The sequence below is a fragment of the Onychomys torridus genome, unplaced genomic scaffold (genome assembly GCF_903995425.1).
Source record: "Onychomys torridus unplaced genomic scaffold, mOncTor1.1, whole genome shotgun sequence".
Classification (NCBI taxonomy): Eukaryota; Metazoa; Chordata; class Mammalia; order Rodentia; family Cricetidae; genus Onychomys; species Onychomys torridus.
In genome coordinates this window covers 384,922-399,820 of record NW_023414046.1, presented here as the reverse complement: position 1 = coordinate 399,820, position 14,899 = coordinate 384,922, and the positions used below count along the sequence as shown (strand labels likewise).

General features: G+C 38.5%; 1 protein-coding gene across 1 annotated transcript; it reads right to left on the bottom strand.

Moving 5' to 3' along the window:
• Window positions 1-1,897: 1,897 nt before the first annotated feature.
• Window positions 1,898-12,426, bottom strand: LOC118576657 (zinc finger protein 54-like). The gene is made up of 5 exons (XM_036176856.1): window positions 12,394-12,426; window positions 10,680-10,765; window positions 7,568-7,658; window positions 5,509-5,635; window positions 1,898-3,819 (listed from the first exon to the last, which is right to left on the bottom strand). Exons 3-5 carry the CDS (start codon window positions 7,595-7,597, stop codon window positions 2,144-2,146), a joined length of 1,833 nt encoding a protein of 610 aa, XP_036032749.1. The 5' UTR covers window positions 7,598-7,658; window positions 10,680-10,765; window positions 12,394-12,426; the 3' UTR covers window positions 1,898-2,143.
• Window positions 12,427-14,899: the final 2,473 nt, after the last annotated feature.

Genomic DNA, 14,899 nt, shown 5'->3' with positions numbered 1-14,899 from the left:
ATGGTGCAGGGAGAAGGGATAAAGAGTGGTTGTGTCAACCAAAAGTAAAGATTTGTAAAGAAGCATTATGAAATCTCATCTTACAAATTAATAGTAAATATGACTTTAAAATCTTTGAAAAAAAAAAAAAAGGTGTCCCACTTGCATAATTAATGGCCCAGGCACCCCAGCAATACAATTGAACTCTTTGTACCTGGTACTGGTTATCAGCCTAGACTTACTGGCAATAGAGAACCCATCGTCACCCTAAGCAAAACAAGTCATTACCAGTGCTCTTGCTTGGCTACCATATGTACATGGAGTAGCTGAAGACACCACTTTGGTTGCAAGATATACAGAGAGCAATGTAGAACTTATCAAGCAACTCTTCCTGATCATCAGCTTTTGTAGCAATGTAAGGTCCAGTGCAGCGTTCTCAGAGAAATGATGTCAATGGTCTTACTTACCCCTGGGCCATGCATCTTACATTACCAATCTGCTTGTCAAGATGTGTGTACTGGTGCAAAACTGGCACCACTTTATGGACATAAACATACTCTCTTCATTGTATTTTAAGCATGCTCCACAGAGAGGAACTCATTCCATGGTAAAACAAAACAAAAATAACAAAAAAAAACCCACGACATGTGAACTATAGGTTGTATGGCAAAACCTATTGATGTTTTGATAATGATCATGAACATTAATCTGCCATCTAAATATTCATTTTTAAAATTATCACTTTGAACTTCTCTCCATGTTGGTAAAAGAAGTCTCCTAATAGTAGATAGTTTGTAATGCATAGACTCGTAACTGTTCAAAAACTAAGAACAAGCAACTGTGTTATATTGGGGCAATTACCATTTCATCATGACTGAGGGTGGGATGTGTACCTTACTGAAGGTGTACTAGCAATTAATGAAAGCTATATCATTTTCTTACAGTTTCATATTTTCCTTAAGGACTTCAAAATGAATTCCTGCATGTCCTCAAGGCTTATTTTTCTTATTGTTTTGGTTTTCGCAGGGAGAGTTTTCCTGTATAGCCATTAGAACATGCAATGTAGATAATGCTAGAATAGAACTCACATGGACAGATCTTTCTCTACCTCCAGAGAACTGGGTTTAAAGCTGTGTGTCACCACATCCCTACACGTCGGGGATTTCAAAATTATATGTCAGCATTCCAATGTCACATTCACAGCCTATCTCTTCACAGTTCTATTGTTGCTGTTTGTATGGTTTGACTCTAGTACGAAGACTTTGAAGGTGAATAAAAGAATGTCTCAGTGTTTCCTTTAGTGAAAAAATTTTCTATTATCTCTTCAATTTCAGCACTAATTAAAGGGTTTGACAAACGCAATGCTTTTGGGGAGGTATAATTTCCAATGGACAAAAAGACATAGGGAGTATATACTCTCTACCTTTATATGGAACCTCAGAAGTATGAATTTTGTGATGTACAGCACAATTAGAGGAAAAAGTAAAGGTTTTGCAAAACTTTTGAAGTTACACTATTAGGATATTTTTGCTGTTGTTTTTTTTGTTTTTGACAAAGAGTTTCTATTGTCCTGGCTGTCCTAGAATTCAGTATGTAGAAGATAATGTCCTCTGACTCTTGAGTGAGGGGAATAAAGGAGTGTATTACCACACCTGGCATTACTATGAATTTCTGGATGTTGAACAAGATAAACATATTTTTTTACATTTTTAACCAGGGGCTGGAGACATGGCTTAGTTGTTAAGAGCAGTGGTTGCTCTTGTAGAGGAGCAGGGTTCAATTACCAACACAGGCATGGCAGTTCACAATGGTCTGTAAGTACACATTCAGGGGATCTGATGACTCCTGTCCTCCAGCTGCACCAAGCATACATGTAGTACACAGACATACTTGCAGGGAAAGCACACATACACATTAAAGGAAATAAAAAGCTTTTCCCACTGTTACATTTATAGCATTTTAATACAAACTCTAGGCTATTGCTTAAAATTTAAACCTTCATTAAAGACTCTTACAAGTTTTTGATCTTTATGTTCATATTATGTATACTGTTGTGATTTGTAAGCAGAGGATAGTGGAAAATAACATTATATAAATTCTATGTTTCTCTCCAGTATGAATTTTCTAATGTCTCCTAAGCTTGGAAATCTGGATAAAGGATGCATCAGTTTTTGCATTTGTATGGTTTATCTCCATTATGGATTTTCTGATGACACCTTAAACTAGAAGAGTAGGCAAAAGATTTGTCACATTCCTGACAACTGTAAGGTCTCTCTCTAGTATGAACTCTCTGATGTGTTCTAAGATGTGATTCACGGGTAAAGAACTTGTCACATTCCATACATTTGAAGGGTTTCTCCCCAGTGTGAACATTCTGATGTCTTCTAAGATTTGAGCAACTGGAGAAGGATTTGTCACATTCCTTACAACTGTAAGGTCTTTCTCCAGTATGAATTCTCTGATGTCTTATAAGATGTGAGCAACTGGAAAAGGATTTGTCACATTCCTTACAATTGTAAGGTCTATCTCCAGTATGAACTTTCTGATGTCTTCTAAGATGAGAATAGCGGACAAAGGATATGTCACAGTCTTCACATATGTGAAATTTCTTCTCTCCAGTATGAAATTTCAGATGATTTCTTAAACCACAAGATTGGGCAAAAGATTTGTCACATTCCTTACATTTGTAATGTTTCTCTCCAGTATGAACACTCTGATGTATTCTAAGATCTGAGTGTTCGATAAAGGATTTGCCACATTCCTTACATTTGTAAGGTTTCTCCCCAGTATGAATTTTCTGATGTCTTCTAAGGGTTGACTTTAAGGTAAAGGATTTGTCACATACCTCACATTTGTAAGGCTTTTCACCAGTATGGATTCTGTAATGCCTGTTAAGACGTGATAATTTAGGGAAGGACTTACCACATTCTTTGCATGTGTGAACCTTCACTAGAGAATGAGTTTTCCTATGGCTACTCAATAATGAATAGTGAGGGAAGGCTCTGTCACAGTCACTGCACTTGTAGAGCTTCTCTACTCTATGGAGTCTGTAATGGGTTTTAAAGTGTGAATGCATATGAAAGATGATGCCACATTTTGGACAACTATAATGTTTCCCAGCAGTATGCACTTTCTGATGACTCTTGAGAGTGGAACAGTGGGCAAAGGATTTGTCACAGTCCTTACATTTGTAAGGTTTCTCTCCTGTATGCCTTTTCTGATGGCTACGAAATGCTGACAACTGAGGAAATGACTTCTCACATTCTTGACATTTGTAAGGTTTCTCCCCAGTATGAAGTCTTTGATGTGTTTTAAGACTTGAAAGTTGGGTAAAGGATTTTTCACAAACATTGCACTTGTAGGGTTTAATTCCAGTATGAATTCTCTCATGTACAGTGAGGCTTGAGCCAGTACTGAAGCATTTCCCGCATTTCGCACACTTGTGTGGTTTCTCTCCAATGTAGACTGATTGTTGCAAAAGACTGGATACAGAGCGGAAATAGTCATCATATTTATTCTGCCTATGCTCTTTCTTTGTAGTATCGAGTCCCTGATCTTGATTAATGATGGGACACAAATTTAAAGATTTCTCACAATCTTCAGATTTGCAAGAATCTTCTCTAGTGTTCATGTTTTCATGTCTATGTAGGTTTGAAGAGTCAATAGAGGCATCCCTGTGGTTACTGCATGTGTAGTTATTAGAGTTTTCTGTAGTTTCACTTGTTCTATAAAGTGCAAGTGTGGAGGGGTCATGAAGCACTTTGCCAAGCTCATTACACTGACAAGACTCCTTTTCAGTCTTCACGTGTTGATCGACAGGATCACATTTGCAATAGTTCTCTGAAAATGAGTACAATTCAGATTAATAGGGCTAGTTCCAATAACGAACATGTGATAAATGACTGTCTCCCTAAGTTCTCTTTTAAGGTAAGTGAACCTAGGGCTCTTTAGATTAGACCTCTCAGTAATGAACAGTTTTCATTTACTCTAATTATATGGATTCTCACAAAAACAGCATAACAGCCTTCAAAGGTCAATGATTTATAACATATCTCATCTTTTTCAAAAAGCAATAATTGGGAAAATGATGGAAAAAATAATTGACAACCATGAATTGGATTTGGAATCAAGCACACTGATTATTTGGTTATATTTAGAATACTTGTTTCAATTCTTAAATATGTTTTCTTGGAAATTGACAAAGAAAAGTTTAATCCAATCCCAGGCTCACAGTATTTATACTCACTAAGTGAGAGACAAAGAAGAATAACGTTCAGAAGACCCAATTCATTTCAAGATTATAGTCTTACTTACAAGGTTTATTTTTCTCTATACAAAAACACATTAGATTCTACAAAGTTATGGATGCAAAGACTGTATTCTGCCAGACATCAGAGACTCTAGATTATTTGAGGCAGGCTCTCATGGGCACCAATTGCTTATTTCTATTCTCCACTGTCTGAGCTCTACACACTGCTGTGGTTCTTAACTTTTCTCATAGGGTTTTTCTCAAGTCCACTCTGTACACTGACTTCTGAGATTATTTCCCAGAAGGGTATCCATGTATTCTCACTGGGAAGAAAATGAAGGAAGTAATAAGAAGATATGAATACAACGAAGGCAATTACAGCATAATCCTACTTCATGGACTCATGTTAGACTTAAAATATTGTGAAATCATTCCAATTTGATTTCAATAGTCAAATAAAACTGCATCTTGTATTAGTATTAATTCACCATCATTCAGGTCCAATAAGACACAATGCCTTCTAACAGTTACTTCAACAGACAGGATGCATCCTGGGGTAGAATACTATACTAAGTTAAAAGATTAAGAATCCTTTCAAGTAGAATTCCACATCACAAAAATATTCTCAGTTCTTGGTTTCTCCTTCACTTGAAGCCTTCAGTATTCTCTTGCTCATTCACTAGTCCAACCTGGTTATGGCTCTTCTCTACTCTCCACATTTCAGGGCAATCTCACTCTTTCCAGACAGGTGATCAGGCCTAAATTGCATACATAATCCACATGTTCTTTCAGGTAACCCATGAACCATGCTAGACCTTTTAGAAAGAATACAGAAGTCTAACACAGTACTACACTCAGTACATGAAAAGAAAAAGCAGAGGAATTTAAGATTTCTAGAAAAGCAGAGGAATTTAAGATTTCTAGGAATTTCTTGTAAAATTCTTCACTATATTTACTATTTTCAGTTTGTATATCTTGAACTTTTCTCACACTTAAAACCATGTCAATAGCAATAACAAACATGCGGCTTTAAGATATGAGTGGAAATATTATATGCTACTGAGTTTATGGATGAATCCTGGAACCAAGATGAAGGGTGGAAGAACCTCTGAAATAGAAAATGGAAAGAGAGAACTAAATAGGATGAAAAAGTTCTTTCTCACTACTAAACTTTGCCTTGTCTCCTGTTGGTTTTTCAAGACAGCTTAACAGATTTTACATTCTATAATATCTGAATAAACAATGACAGGTTAGGAATTCTACAAGCAAAATGTTCTCACCCACAAAGACCAGGTTGTTGTAATTCTCCAACATCACATCAATGTACAAAGCTCTCTGAGCTGAGTCCAGGCATTCCCACTCCTCCTGGGGGAAGTCCACAGCTACATCCCTGAATGTCAACAGACCCTGAAAACAAAAAGTATGGTTTGACCACATGCTACTTGGAAGTGCTTTCCCAGATATAAGGACATGGAATGTAGATGAGCGAAGATAATTATTCAAAATGAAGATTTCCAATACAGTCACATTCTATCATGAAACAATAGTCTTAAAAGCAGTATATATGAAACAAGAAATACAATTAAGGTCTGGACAGTCATGTTTATCATTTATGGATTCTGTGTTTATGTTACACAGGATCACAGCAGACAGGTTTCAGAACGAAAATTTAGGATGAGGAAATGTGCTTTAAATGCTGTTCCTTTAGATCATGGTAAAATACAGACACAGATCAATCCTGTTTGTATGGGGCCTTATATTACTCTACTGTAACAGGCTCAGGTGGAAAGTTTAAACTCTAGGTCCAATGCCACACCACTAAATAGCAAAATGGTAGGTATGGAAGACAGAATCTACGACTGGTTTTATAGAGAGATTTTTGGTTTTTCCATAGTAGCAAGGATTGTAACAGCACTACGTACTGTCAATTTTAACACTAACATATGAGATCAGTAGTCTATGGAATTAATTTTATGAGTACATGTGTGCTACTGTGAACAGACAGAAAAATCGGCACCAGTCATATTGATATGATTCAAGATTTTCCTAAGAATATGCATAAGCCAACAAACGACAAACAGCAATTCCAGAAGTTTTGAAGAATACTTCACTTCACTACCAAAGAGATTAAAAATTGAGGGAAGTCCAAAAACACACCAAAAAATGTTTAAGGTATAGCTAAGATAATCTGTACCAGTGACACTTTGGATAAGGCTCATAGCAAGAACATACCAAAAATTAAGTTAATTAAATACCAAGGAAATAAAACTATAAACACAAAATGGGCAAATGAACTAAATAGACACTTTTCAAGGACAGAAACTCAAATGACCAATAAACATTGAAAAAGAGGGATCCCAAAAAAGGCCACCATGGAAATAGAAGTCAAAACTACTTGGAAATACTGTCTCACCCCAGGCAGAATGACTATCATCAACTAACCTGACAACAAATGTTTGAGGGGATATGGAGAGAAAGGAAGCCTTATTCACAGTTGATGGAAGGGAGGTTGCAAATGAATATAGCAATTGTGGGAATTAGTTTGGAGATTATTGAAGAAATTGAAGAGAGAAATAAAATATGACTCAGCTCTTTCACTCCTGGCCATAGACCCAGAGAACTACACACTTCACTACAGAGATATTTATATCCCATTATTACTACTGTTTTAATCACCAAAGGAAAAGTACTGGAATCAAACTAATTATCTATCAACAGAAGAATGGATAATGAAAATTGTATAAAATGGAGGACAATTCAGCTGTAGCGAAAATAAAATAAAAATTTGCAGGAAAACGGAGGGACTCAAAATGTGTAACATTAAGTGCAGTCACACACTTCATTCATACATTCAGAAAGAAGACACAAAGTTTTTCCTCATATGCAGAACCTACCCAATAATATATGTATATAGAAGCAATGTACATATAACATTGAGAAAAGAGAACAGGGAAGTTTAAATAATCAAGGACTGATGGAGGTAATGGACACCAGTTATGAAAAAGCTATAACTGTTTTCTAGTTCTAACTTTGTCAAAGGTTTTTGGGTTTTGGTGGTAAATAAGTAAATCAAAATATATTTGATTGTGAAAATATAAAATCACATGTGAGGCTCCAGAGCTTCTCTTCCCTATGATGACTCTAACTGTATAAAAGTACAATGAGTTGTATAGTCTTTGGGTCTGCTTAACTTAAATTAAGTGTGTGATTTTGTTGTTTCCCTGTTTGCAGAATAGCTCATAATAAAATTTTAAAAAAATTATCAGAAGCAGAAAATTAAAGGCTTTTAATACATGAAACTGTAACATATTTAGATAAAGAATGGAAAGGACCACTGACCTGCGACATGTTTACTGGAGAATCAGCCATTTCCTACTGTTTCTGTTCTTTGAGTTTCTCTTTCAGGAACAATGAATAGATGGTCACTTCCCTTTTAAATCAAGGGGTCAAAAAGGAAGAGTGAAAATTAATACTGAAAGTTGTCAGAGAACAATGTCAAACCACATGAAATGACACAAGCAACAGAATTCTACCAGGTGTCTAGTCTATGATCTCAAAGCAGGAGAGCATGGAAAGATTTGAAACTTGAAGAGAAAATTACCATCAAGTATCTTGCTGCACAAAGAAAAATACTCTGTAGTCGTCTACACTACTCTCTTAAAATGTATAGACAATTAAGTGCATGTCAAGATAGTCAGCAATTAAAACAACTGATTTCACTAAAGCAGCAGTGCAGATAATAAATTAGAGGCAAAACATACATAGGACAGTCAGAGGAATCATTCATGAGAACATGGGAAATAACCTATTTCGTGTGAAGAATAGAGAAATATGGGAGAACAGGAGAATAATCATCCATGGGCAAGACAGCAAACCACTATTTCTCAAAAAGAAGGAAGAATACTACCAAAAATCCAACCAGCAACAATAAAAACAAAGCAGAGGAAATAAAAACTCAATGGAAAAAAAAAAAAAAAAAACTAGCCATGCTGAAAATCAAAATAGAGAATCCTCAATTAAACAAACAAACCCTCAAGTTAAATAAATTCAGCACATGACCGACCCAGATGTTCCTTTCCTTGGTATATACTCAAGGGATTTGACTTCCTACTACACAGCCACTTGCTTACCCAGAAACTGGAAACAACCTAAATGTCCTTCAACTGACAATTGGATAGTGAAAGTTTGGTACATAAACATTATGGAATACTATTCTTGTAAACAAAATTGAAATAATGAGCATTGCAGGTAAATGGATGGACCTAGAAAAGATCATACTGAGTGAGGTAACCTGGATCCAGAAAGATAGACATTGCATGTTCTCTCATAGGAAGTTCTTAGTTCCAAATCTTCAGATATAAGTACACAACCTGGAGTGACTGTAGTAACCAGAAAAGTAAAAAGAGATTACAGTGTGATGTGGGGGTAGTAATAGATGGAGTAACAGAGAACAAGTGATCTGAAGAGGGAAATGGGAACACAGGGGTGTAGCATAAATCTTAACAGGTCTTATTAAAAAAAATTCAAACTTGGAGCCAGGTATTAGGAGGAACATTGGATGATCAGAGAAGCAGAACAAGCTACAGCTACGTCACCTCACCAGTTCCTCAGCTGATCCTGTTTCCTCACACTGAAAGCCTCTGAATCCTCATTCAGAATGGATCTCAGCTGAACTGTGCTGCTCAAAAGCCTAAAAGCTTAACCAAGCCAAAAGCTTCCAGTTCCTGGTTTTCACACTTTATATACCTTTCTGCTTTCTGACATCACTTCTTGGGATTAAAGGCATGTGTCACCATGCCTAGCTGTTTCCAGTGTGGCTTTAAACTCACAGAGATCTAGATGGATCTCTGCCTCCCAAGTGTTAAGATTAAAGGCGTGTGTGCCACAATTATCTGGCCTCTGTGTCTATCTAGTGGCTGTTCTGTCCTCTGACCCCAGACAAGTTTATTGGAGTGCACAATATTTTGGGGAACACAATACAACCACACAGGGATAATGATTTAACTATGGAGAAGGGACAGATATGAACACAGAAGAAGAAAGATAAAATAACAGTAAGGATGTCATACGGTATCCATTTATTTCTTGACTGTTATCCATCCATCAAAAAAAAAAAAAAAAAACCCTCCTATAATACATCTAAGTCTCTGTAAACATATACATTTAGAGTGTAAATGAAAAATTCCCAACTGGACTGATGATGCTCCTCACAAGAGCCACAGAATTTCTAACAAAATGACCAAGACCAGGTATAAGAAGCCTGCTTTAAAGTTGTTGTTCAGAGGTATTCAAGTGACTTCCAAACTTTACACAGTAATGCTGTTGCCCATGGTTCCCTCCTAGAGGCAGAAGTTGAGTGTCTAGTGTTGAAGAAGCCACACACTTCAGACACAAATCCTAGAGGACTCAAGATGAAACTGACCTTAAAGCCTCCTCCCTGGGGACTAGCTTTCATATTATCACAAGGTGACATACAACCTTCCAAAGGAGGAGCCAATCAACAGCCCTGCCTAGCTATGACACCTAATGAACCACAACAATGATCTGCACTTGTTGACAGCCCTAAGGGTGCAAGAGTGGCACACATAATTAGGTTGTAACCAACAGCTTCTAACTGGATTAAGACCCTTTCAACAAGAGGGAAGACATGCCTGGTACTGGAAACCTACCCTGTATCACCAGGGCTAGTAAAGGCATGGATCTTGGAGGAGAACCTACAACCAGTACTTTACTAAATCAGCATTAACTCCTAGTGCATTCTAAATATTTATCCTAATATCTAACAGGTAATAGGAGACAGTATAGAGTGTAGCAGGCTGTCAATATACTTGATTCTTTTCAAAACTTCATTGGCATTATATTCAGGAATGGAGACAAAAACACTAAAAGGTAGAGAATGTGTTAGAATATCAAAACTCAAAAATTCTGAAAACAATAAATAAACCTAGATGTATTAATTTTCATCATTTTTATAACAGATTATATTCAAAGAAATGTAAATGACTTAATAATGGTATGAAAACATGATCCATGATGTGAATAAATAAGGACAGCATCACCCATGTGCATAGTCAAATAGAATTTTATTTGACTCCATTATTAATTCTTTTTTTTTTTTTTTTTGGTTTTTAAAGAGGGTTTCTCTGTGTAGTTTTGTGCCTTTCCTGGAACTCGCTTTGTAGACTAGGCTGGCCTGGAACTCACAGAGGTCTGCCTGGCTCTGCCTCCCGAGTGCTGGGATTAAAGGTGTGTGCCACCACCACCCGGCTCCATTATTAATTCTTCTGAAGAAAGCCTTCTCATGACTACATTATAATCCTAAGGAGATTTTTCTCAGTGGGTGTCTCCAGAATTATTTCTAGTGAAACAAAATGTGGCAAAACTGATTTCATGTCCCACTTCACATTCTCTTGATCCCCTTTCTACTCCTTCACCAATGTTTCCACCATACCTGGACGCTTAGCTACTGTCTCCTCTCTTCTTCCAGGCCACTTTGTTCTGCTGCACAGGTGAGCAGGTCTGGATGGTCAGTTAGCCCTGCACATGAGAAAGAGATTGTTCAGGAAACACCTGGATTTCTAACACAGTATTGTGCTCAGGAGATAAAGAGAAAAGTAAATACAGGATTATAAAATGATTCCCCAACTGTCCTGAAGGATCAGATAACTGAAAATAATTAGAAAGCATTTTTAGTTATTGTATCTTGAATCCCACTTCCAGTCACAGCTCAGGGGCAGAAACTGTACTGAATGATTGGGAAGAGAATGTTATACACTAGTGAGGTTCTGAACTGATCATGGACCAATAGTGATAAAGTCTTATATCTCCCTAAGGAACACACATGAAGAAAATTTTCTTTTTTCCTCTGAAGATTTCACTTTATTCTGTGGGATGTGCGACTAATTCATATAAAGTTCACACAGTGGCAGACTAGTTTGTCAAGAAATACTGAGGAGGAACAAGGAAGACAGGAAGCAAGCAATTCTTAGCCACAGAAACTATTCTGCTGCAATTCTGCAACATCCAGTGCCAGTACAAAGTCCTCAGGCATGAGTCCAGGCATTGCCACTCCAAGAGACGTCCACAGTCACACTACTGGCTGTCAACAGACCACAAAAGAAAAAAACAACAGTTTGAATCGTCTTGTTGGTGCACACATATAATCCTAGCACTTGGGAGAAACAGGTGGGTGGAATTCTGTGTTTTCCAGTCCAGCTTGGTTGGTTTACATGGTGAGTTTGGGGCAGATACAGCAACACAGTGAGTTCAGGTCTCAAACACAGCAAACACCAGAACCAAAAATAACAGTTTGGTCATGTGTCCAGGGTCAGAGTGCTTTTCTTGGACTAAGGAGACAAAAGACTATTGCAGACATTTTTCTGATGTAGATGAGTTATTGTAATTATTCAAAAGATGCTTTCTAAAATTACTCTATACTATAATGCATTTAAATGTCTTTTGTCATTTTCTATTTTCCCCTGAAACAGGGTTTTTGTCCTTGAATTCACCATGTACACCTTGCCAGCCTTTAACAAAATGCAACCCACCTGACTCTTCCGAGTGTTGGGATTAAAGGCCTCTGCCACCAGACACATTTCAGAATGCTGTATTTACATCCCAGTGTGCACATGTCTCAGATGGATGATTAATTGTAGACAACGGTTTACTTTTAAAAGGAAATGTTTATAAGTATACTGTGGAACTCGCAAAAAAAAAAAAAAATACAGTTTTAGATTCAATGAAACTTGCAGGCGTTCCTTTCATGACTATTATCCAAAAGCTCTCGGAGATTCCAAGTCTCCAGGTAAATATTCACGCTCTTGAATCGGGAATCGGTATAACACGAAAGTTAGTATGGATATTTGTAAATTTCAACAGTTTTGTCATTTCCATCGTAGCAAAGAGAATCGTGTTTTCAAATCTCAACAGATAAATTCAAATATTCGGTTATATTATTCTTACAAGACTTTTGGTAATCAGAAGATCAATTAAAAAAACAAAAAAAAAACAAAAAACAAAAACAAAAACAAAAAACAGGCTTGTTCCATACACCAAGGGAAAGACATTCACAGCAGAGTTTCGGAGCCGGCTTCCTTAGGAACAGCAGAGAAACTGCTCGCACCCCGTCCTTCCCTCCCGCGTCCCAGCCCCGCAGCTCCTCTGACCTGGGAGGTTCCAGGGCCGCCGGGCTGCGGTTCCCGCCACTGCGCTGTGACTGTGACTTTCCCAGGCCGCCCGCGCGGAGACTGCGGCTCCGGGAGATTTCGTGTCCCCGCGACACCCCGCCGTGTCCTCCGCACCCAGGTCTGCACCACGCGGTTCCTCCCCTGAGCAATGACAGGGAACGGGCACTCTTCACTGCTGACATCGGGTACTCACCTACCCCACTGTGCTCACTTTGTGTCCCAGCTTCCGTTTACGTCACTTCTTAACCCCGCCCTCGCTCCGCTCTTCCCCTACATCCAGCCAATGCGCTGCATCCTCTCAGCTACTGTTTCCGGGTGAGTGGCCCCGCCCATCGGGGACCGTCCCTCCCACTGGGTCTCAGGCTGCCTTCCACACAGCTCCAGCTGTCAGCTGCCCTGGACCCGCTCTGCACAGCCTCCCCACATGCTTGCTGCCAGCCTGGACCAGAACTGCACCTAGGAGGCTGTACCTCGGTATCTGACCCCCAAGTGAGTCTGAACCCTTCAGACAAAAAAGACAGGCAGCGCCGGGCGGTGGTGGCGCACGCCTGTATTCCCAGCACTTGGGAGGCAGAGGCAAGGGATCTCTAAAGAGCTAGTCCAGTACAGGCTCCAAAGCTACAGAGAAACCCTGTCTCGAAAAACGAAAAAAAAAAGAAAGAAAGAAAGAGAGAGAGAGAGAGAGAGACAGGAAGGAGGGAGGGAGGGAGGGAGGGAGGGAGAGAGAGAGAGAGAGAGAGAGAGAGAAAGAAAGAAAGAAAGAAAGAAAGAAAGAAAGAAAGAAAGAAAGAAAGAAAGAAAGAAAAAAAAAGAAAAAAGAAAAAAGAAAAAGAAAAAGACAGGCAGCCTAACCTCAACTTGACTACATGACTCCTGGGCCACATACATACCTACACAAACGATAACATGCTAAATTCAGATGCCAGCGTCCCATCGCTAACACAAACATGACAAGCAAAAACAAAATACTGCAATTGTGCCTTGGGGAGAGACATTTCAGGAACTTGGATTTTGAATAGAAATAGGTGTCTCCAGAAGTCAGTGGACTGAGTTCATGCCTAGCTGTACTGCTGTCACCACTAGATGGTGGCCTTGTTATTTTACTAACTCAAACAAGTTCTTTTTTTAGACTAATGCTAAAGGTACATTTACATAAAATATAGAGAAACACTTTTAATGCAGTGGTGAATGCAGAGATTCTTGCTGTCCCAGATGTAGAAAATGAGTAAGATATGTGGTTCCAGCCCTGAAAACATCAGTTACAACATCCCATCTATGGCTCTGGGAACATTGAGGAAGGGAAGTTGGAAAGGAAATAAGGGGAGGCAACTGCATTGACCTCACACTAGACCACAAACAATCTAGGAAAGGGAAAGGCTCACAGGACCCGCCTGAGCGAGGTTGGGATTTTTCTGTCAGAGCCTCTCTGTAGCAAACTCCACAGGCATTTGGGCTCCACATGCCACAAGTCTTAGCTGCTTTCACACATTGCCTGTGCAGAGGTCTGCGTCTTTGCCTTCTCTCCAGGCGGGTTGTGGGCTTTCCCTGAACCCCCTCCTCTAGCTGCCTTGAAACTTTCTCAGGTGTCTACTGTTCTACACAGCAGCAGCAGTCAGCTTCACATTTCACCTTCATCTGATCACCATTCTCAGCAGATTTGGTGAGACAATTGGGAGTTCTTTAAGGGAGCAATTAGTTGAAAGAGAGAGTTTTTTCCATGTTAAAAAATGGGAAACACTATTGTGATGGAAGGAGTTAGGTCTCTGTATGGTAATGTGCTGGATGGTTGAAAATGGAGCAATTTAATGAGAGGATAATTAATGTAGATGGGATTTGTGCAACGTCAATTATAAGCATTGTCATTTTTATCATTTTTGATTTATCACTAAAATGTTGGTTGATATGAGTGCTAGGATATAAATTTTAGAAAAACTTATTAAAACAGATCATACAGATAGTCAGACCAAGACACAGGTATTTAAAGGAGAACGAATATCAGCATTGCATAGTAAGTTTATAGAGAAACAGCCTAAGGTTTTCAAACAACTGACTTTAATTTATCCAGTAACCTTATAGATTGTCAAATTATAGGTATTCCCAAGTATAAGAACTGATTGGACTTCTTTGGAAATGTTAGATTTAAGTAGATACAAGGAAGCAATAGTCTCATACAGCCTGCATTCACCTTTTGTGAAGCAGATATTAAACATCTTGACAACTTGTAATAGATTTATCTCTCAAGACTGGACAGACTTGGTTATAGCAATCTTGGAGCCTGGTCCTCAATTACAATGGAGGACCTGGTGGAAAGATGAGGCTAATACTACTGAACAATTAAGTAGGGCTAGAGGTGTGGAAATCTCCCAAGACTAACTTTTTAGAGATGGAGCATATGCTGATGTACGAAGACAGTCTATATATCATGACCATACCTTGGCTCTATTCCCTGAAGCATTTTGAATGCTTGGGACAAAACTGAAGTAGG

What these genes read in the sequence shown, in the direction of transcription:
- LOC118576657 (XM_036176856.1), bottom strand. Translation starts at nt 7,597, where the DNA reads ATGGCTGATTCTCCAGTAAACATGTCGCAG. An exon ending in CTCCAGTAAACATGTCGCAG is followed by an intron (nt 5,636 to 7,567) that starts GTCAGTGGTCCT and finishes TTTTGTTTTCAG; the next exon opens with GGTCTGTTGACATTCAGGGA. An exon ending in CAACAACCTGGTCTTTGTGG is followed by an intron (nt 3,820 to 5,508) that starts GTGAGAACATTT and finishes ACTCATTTTCAG; the next exon opens with AGAACTATTGCAAATGTGAT.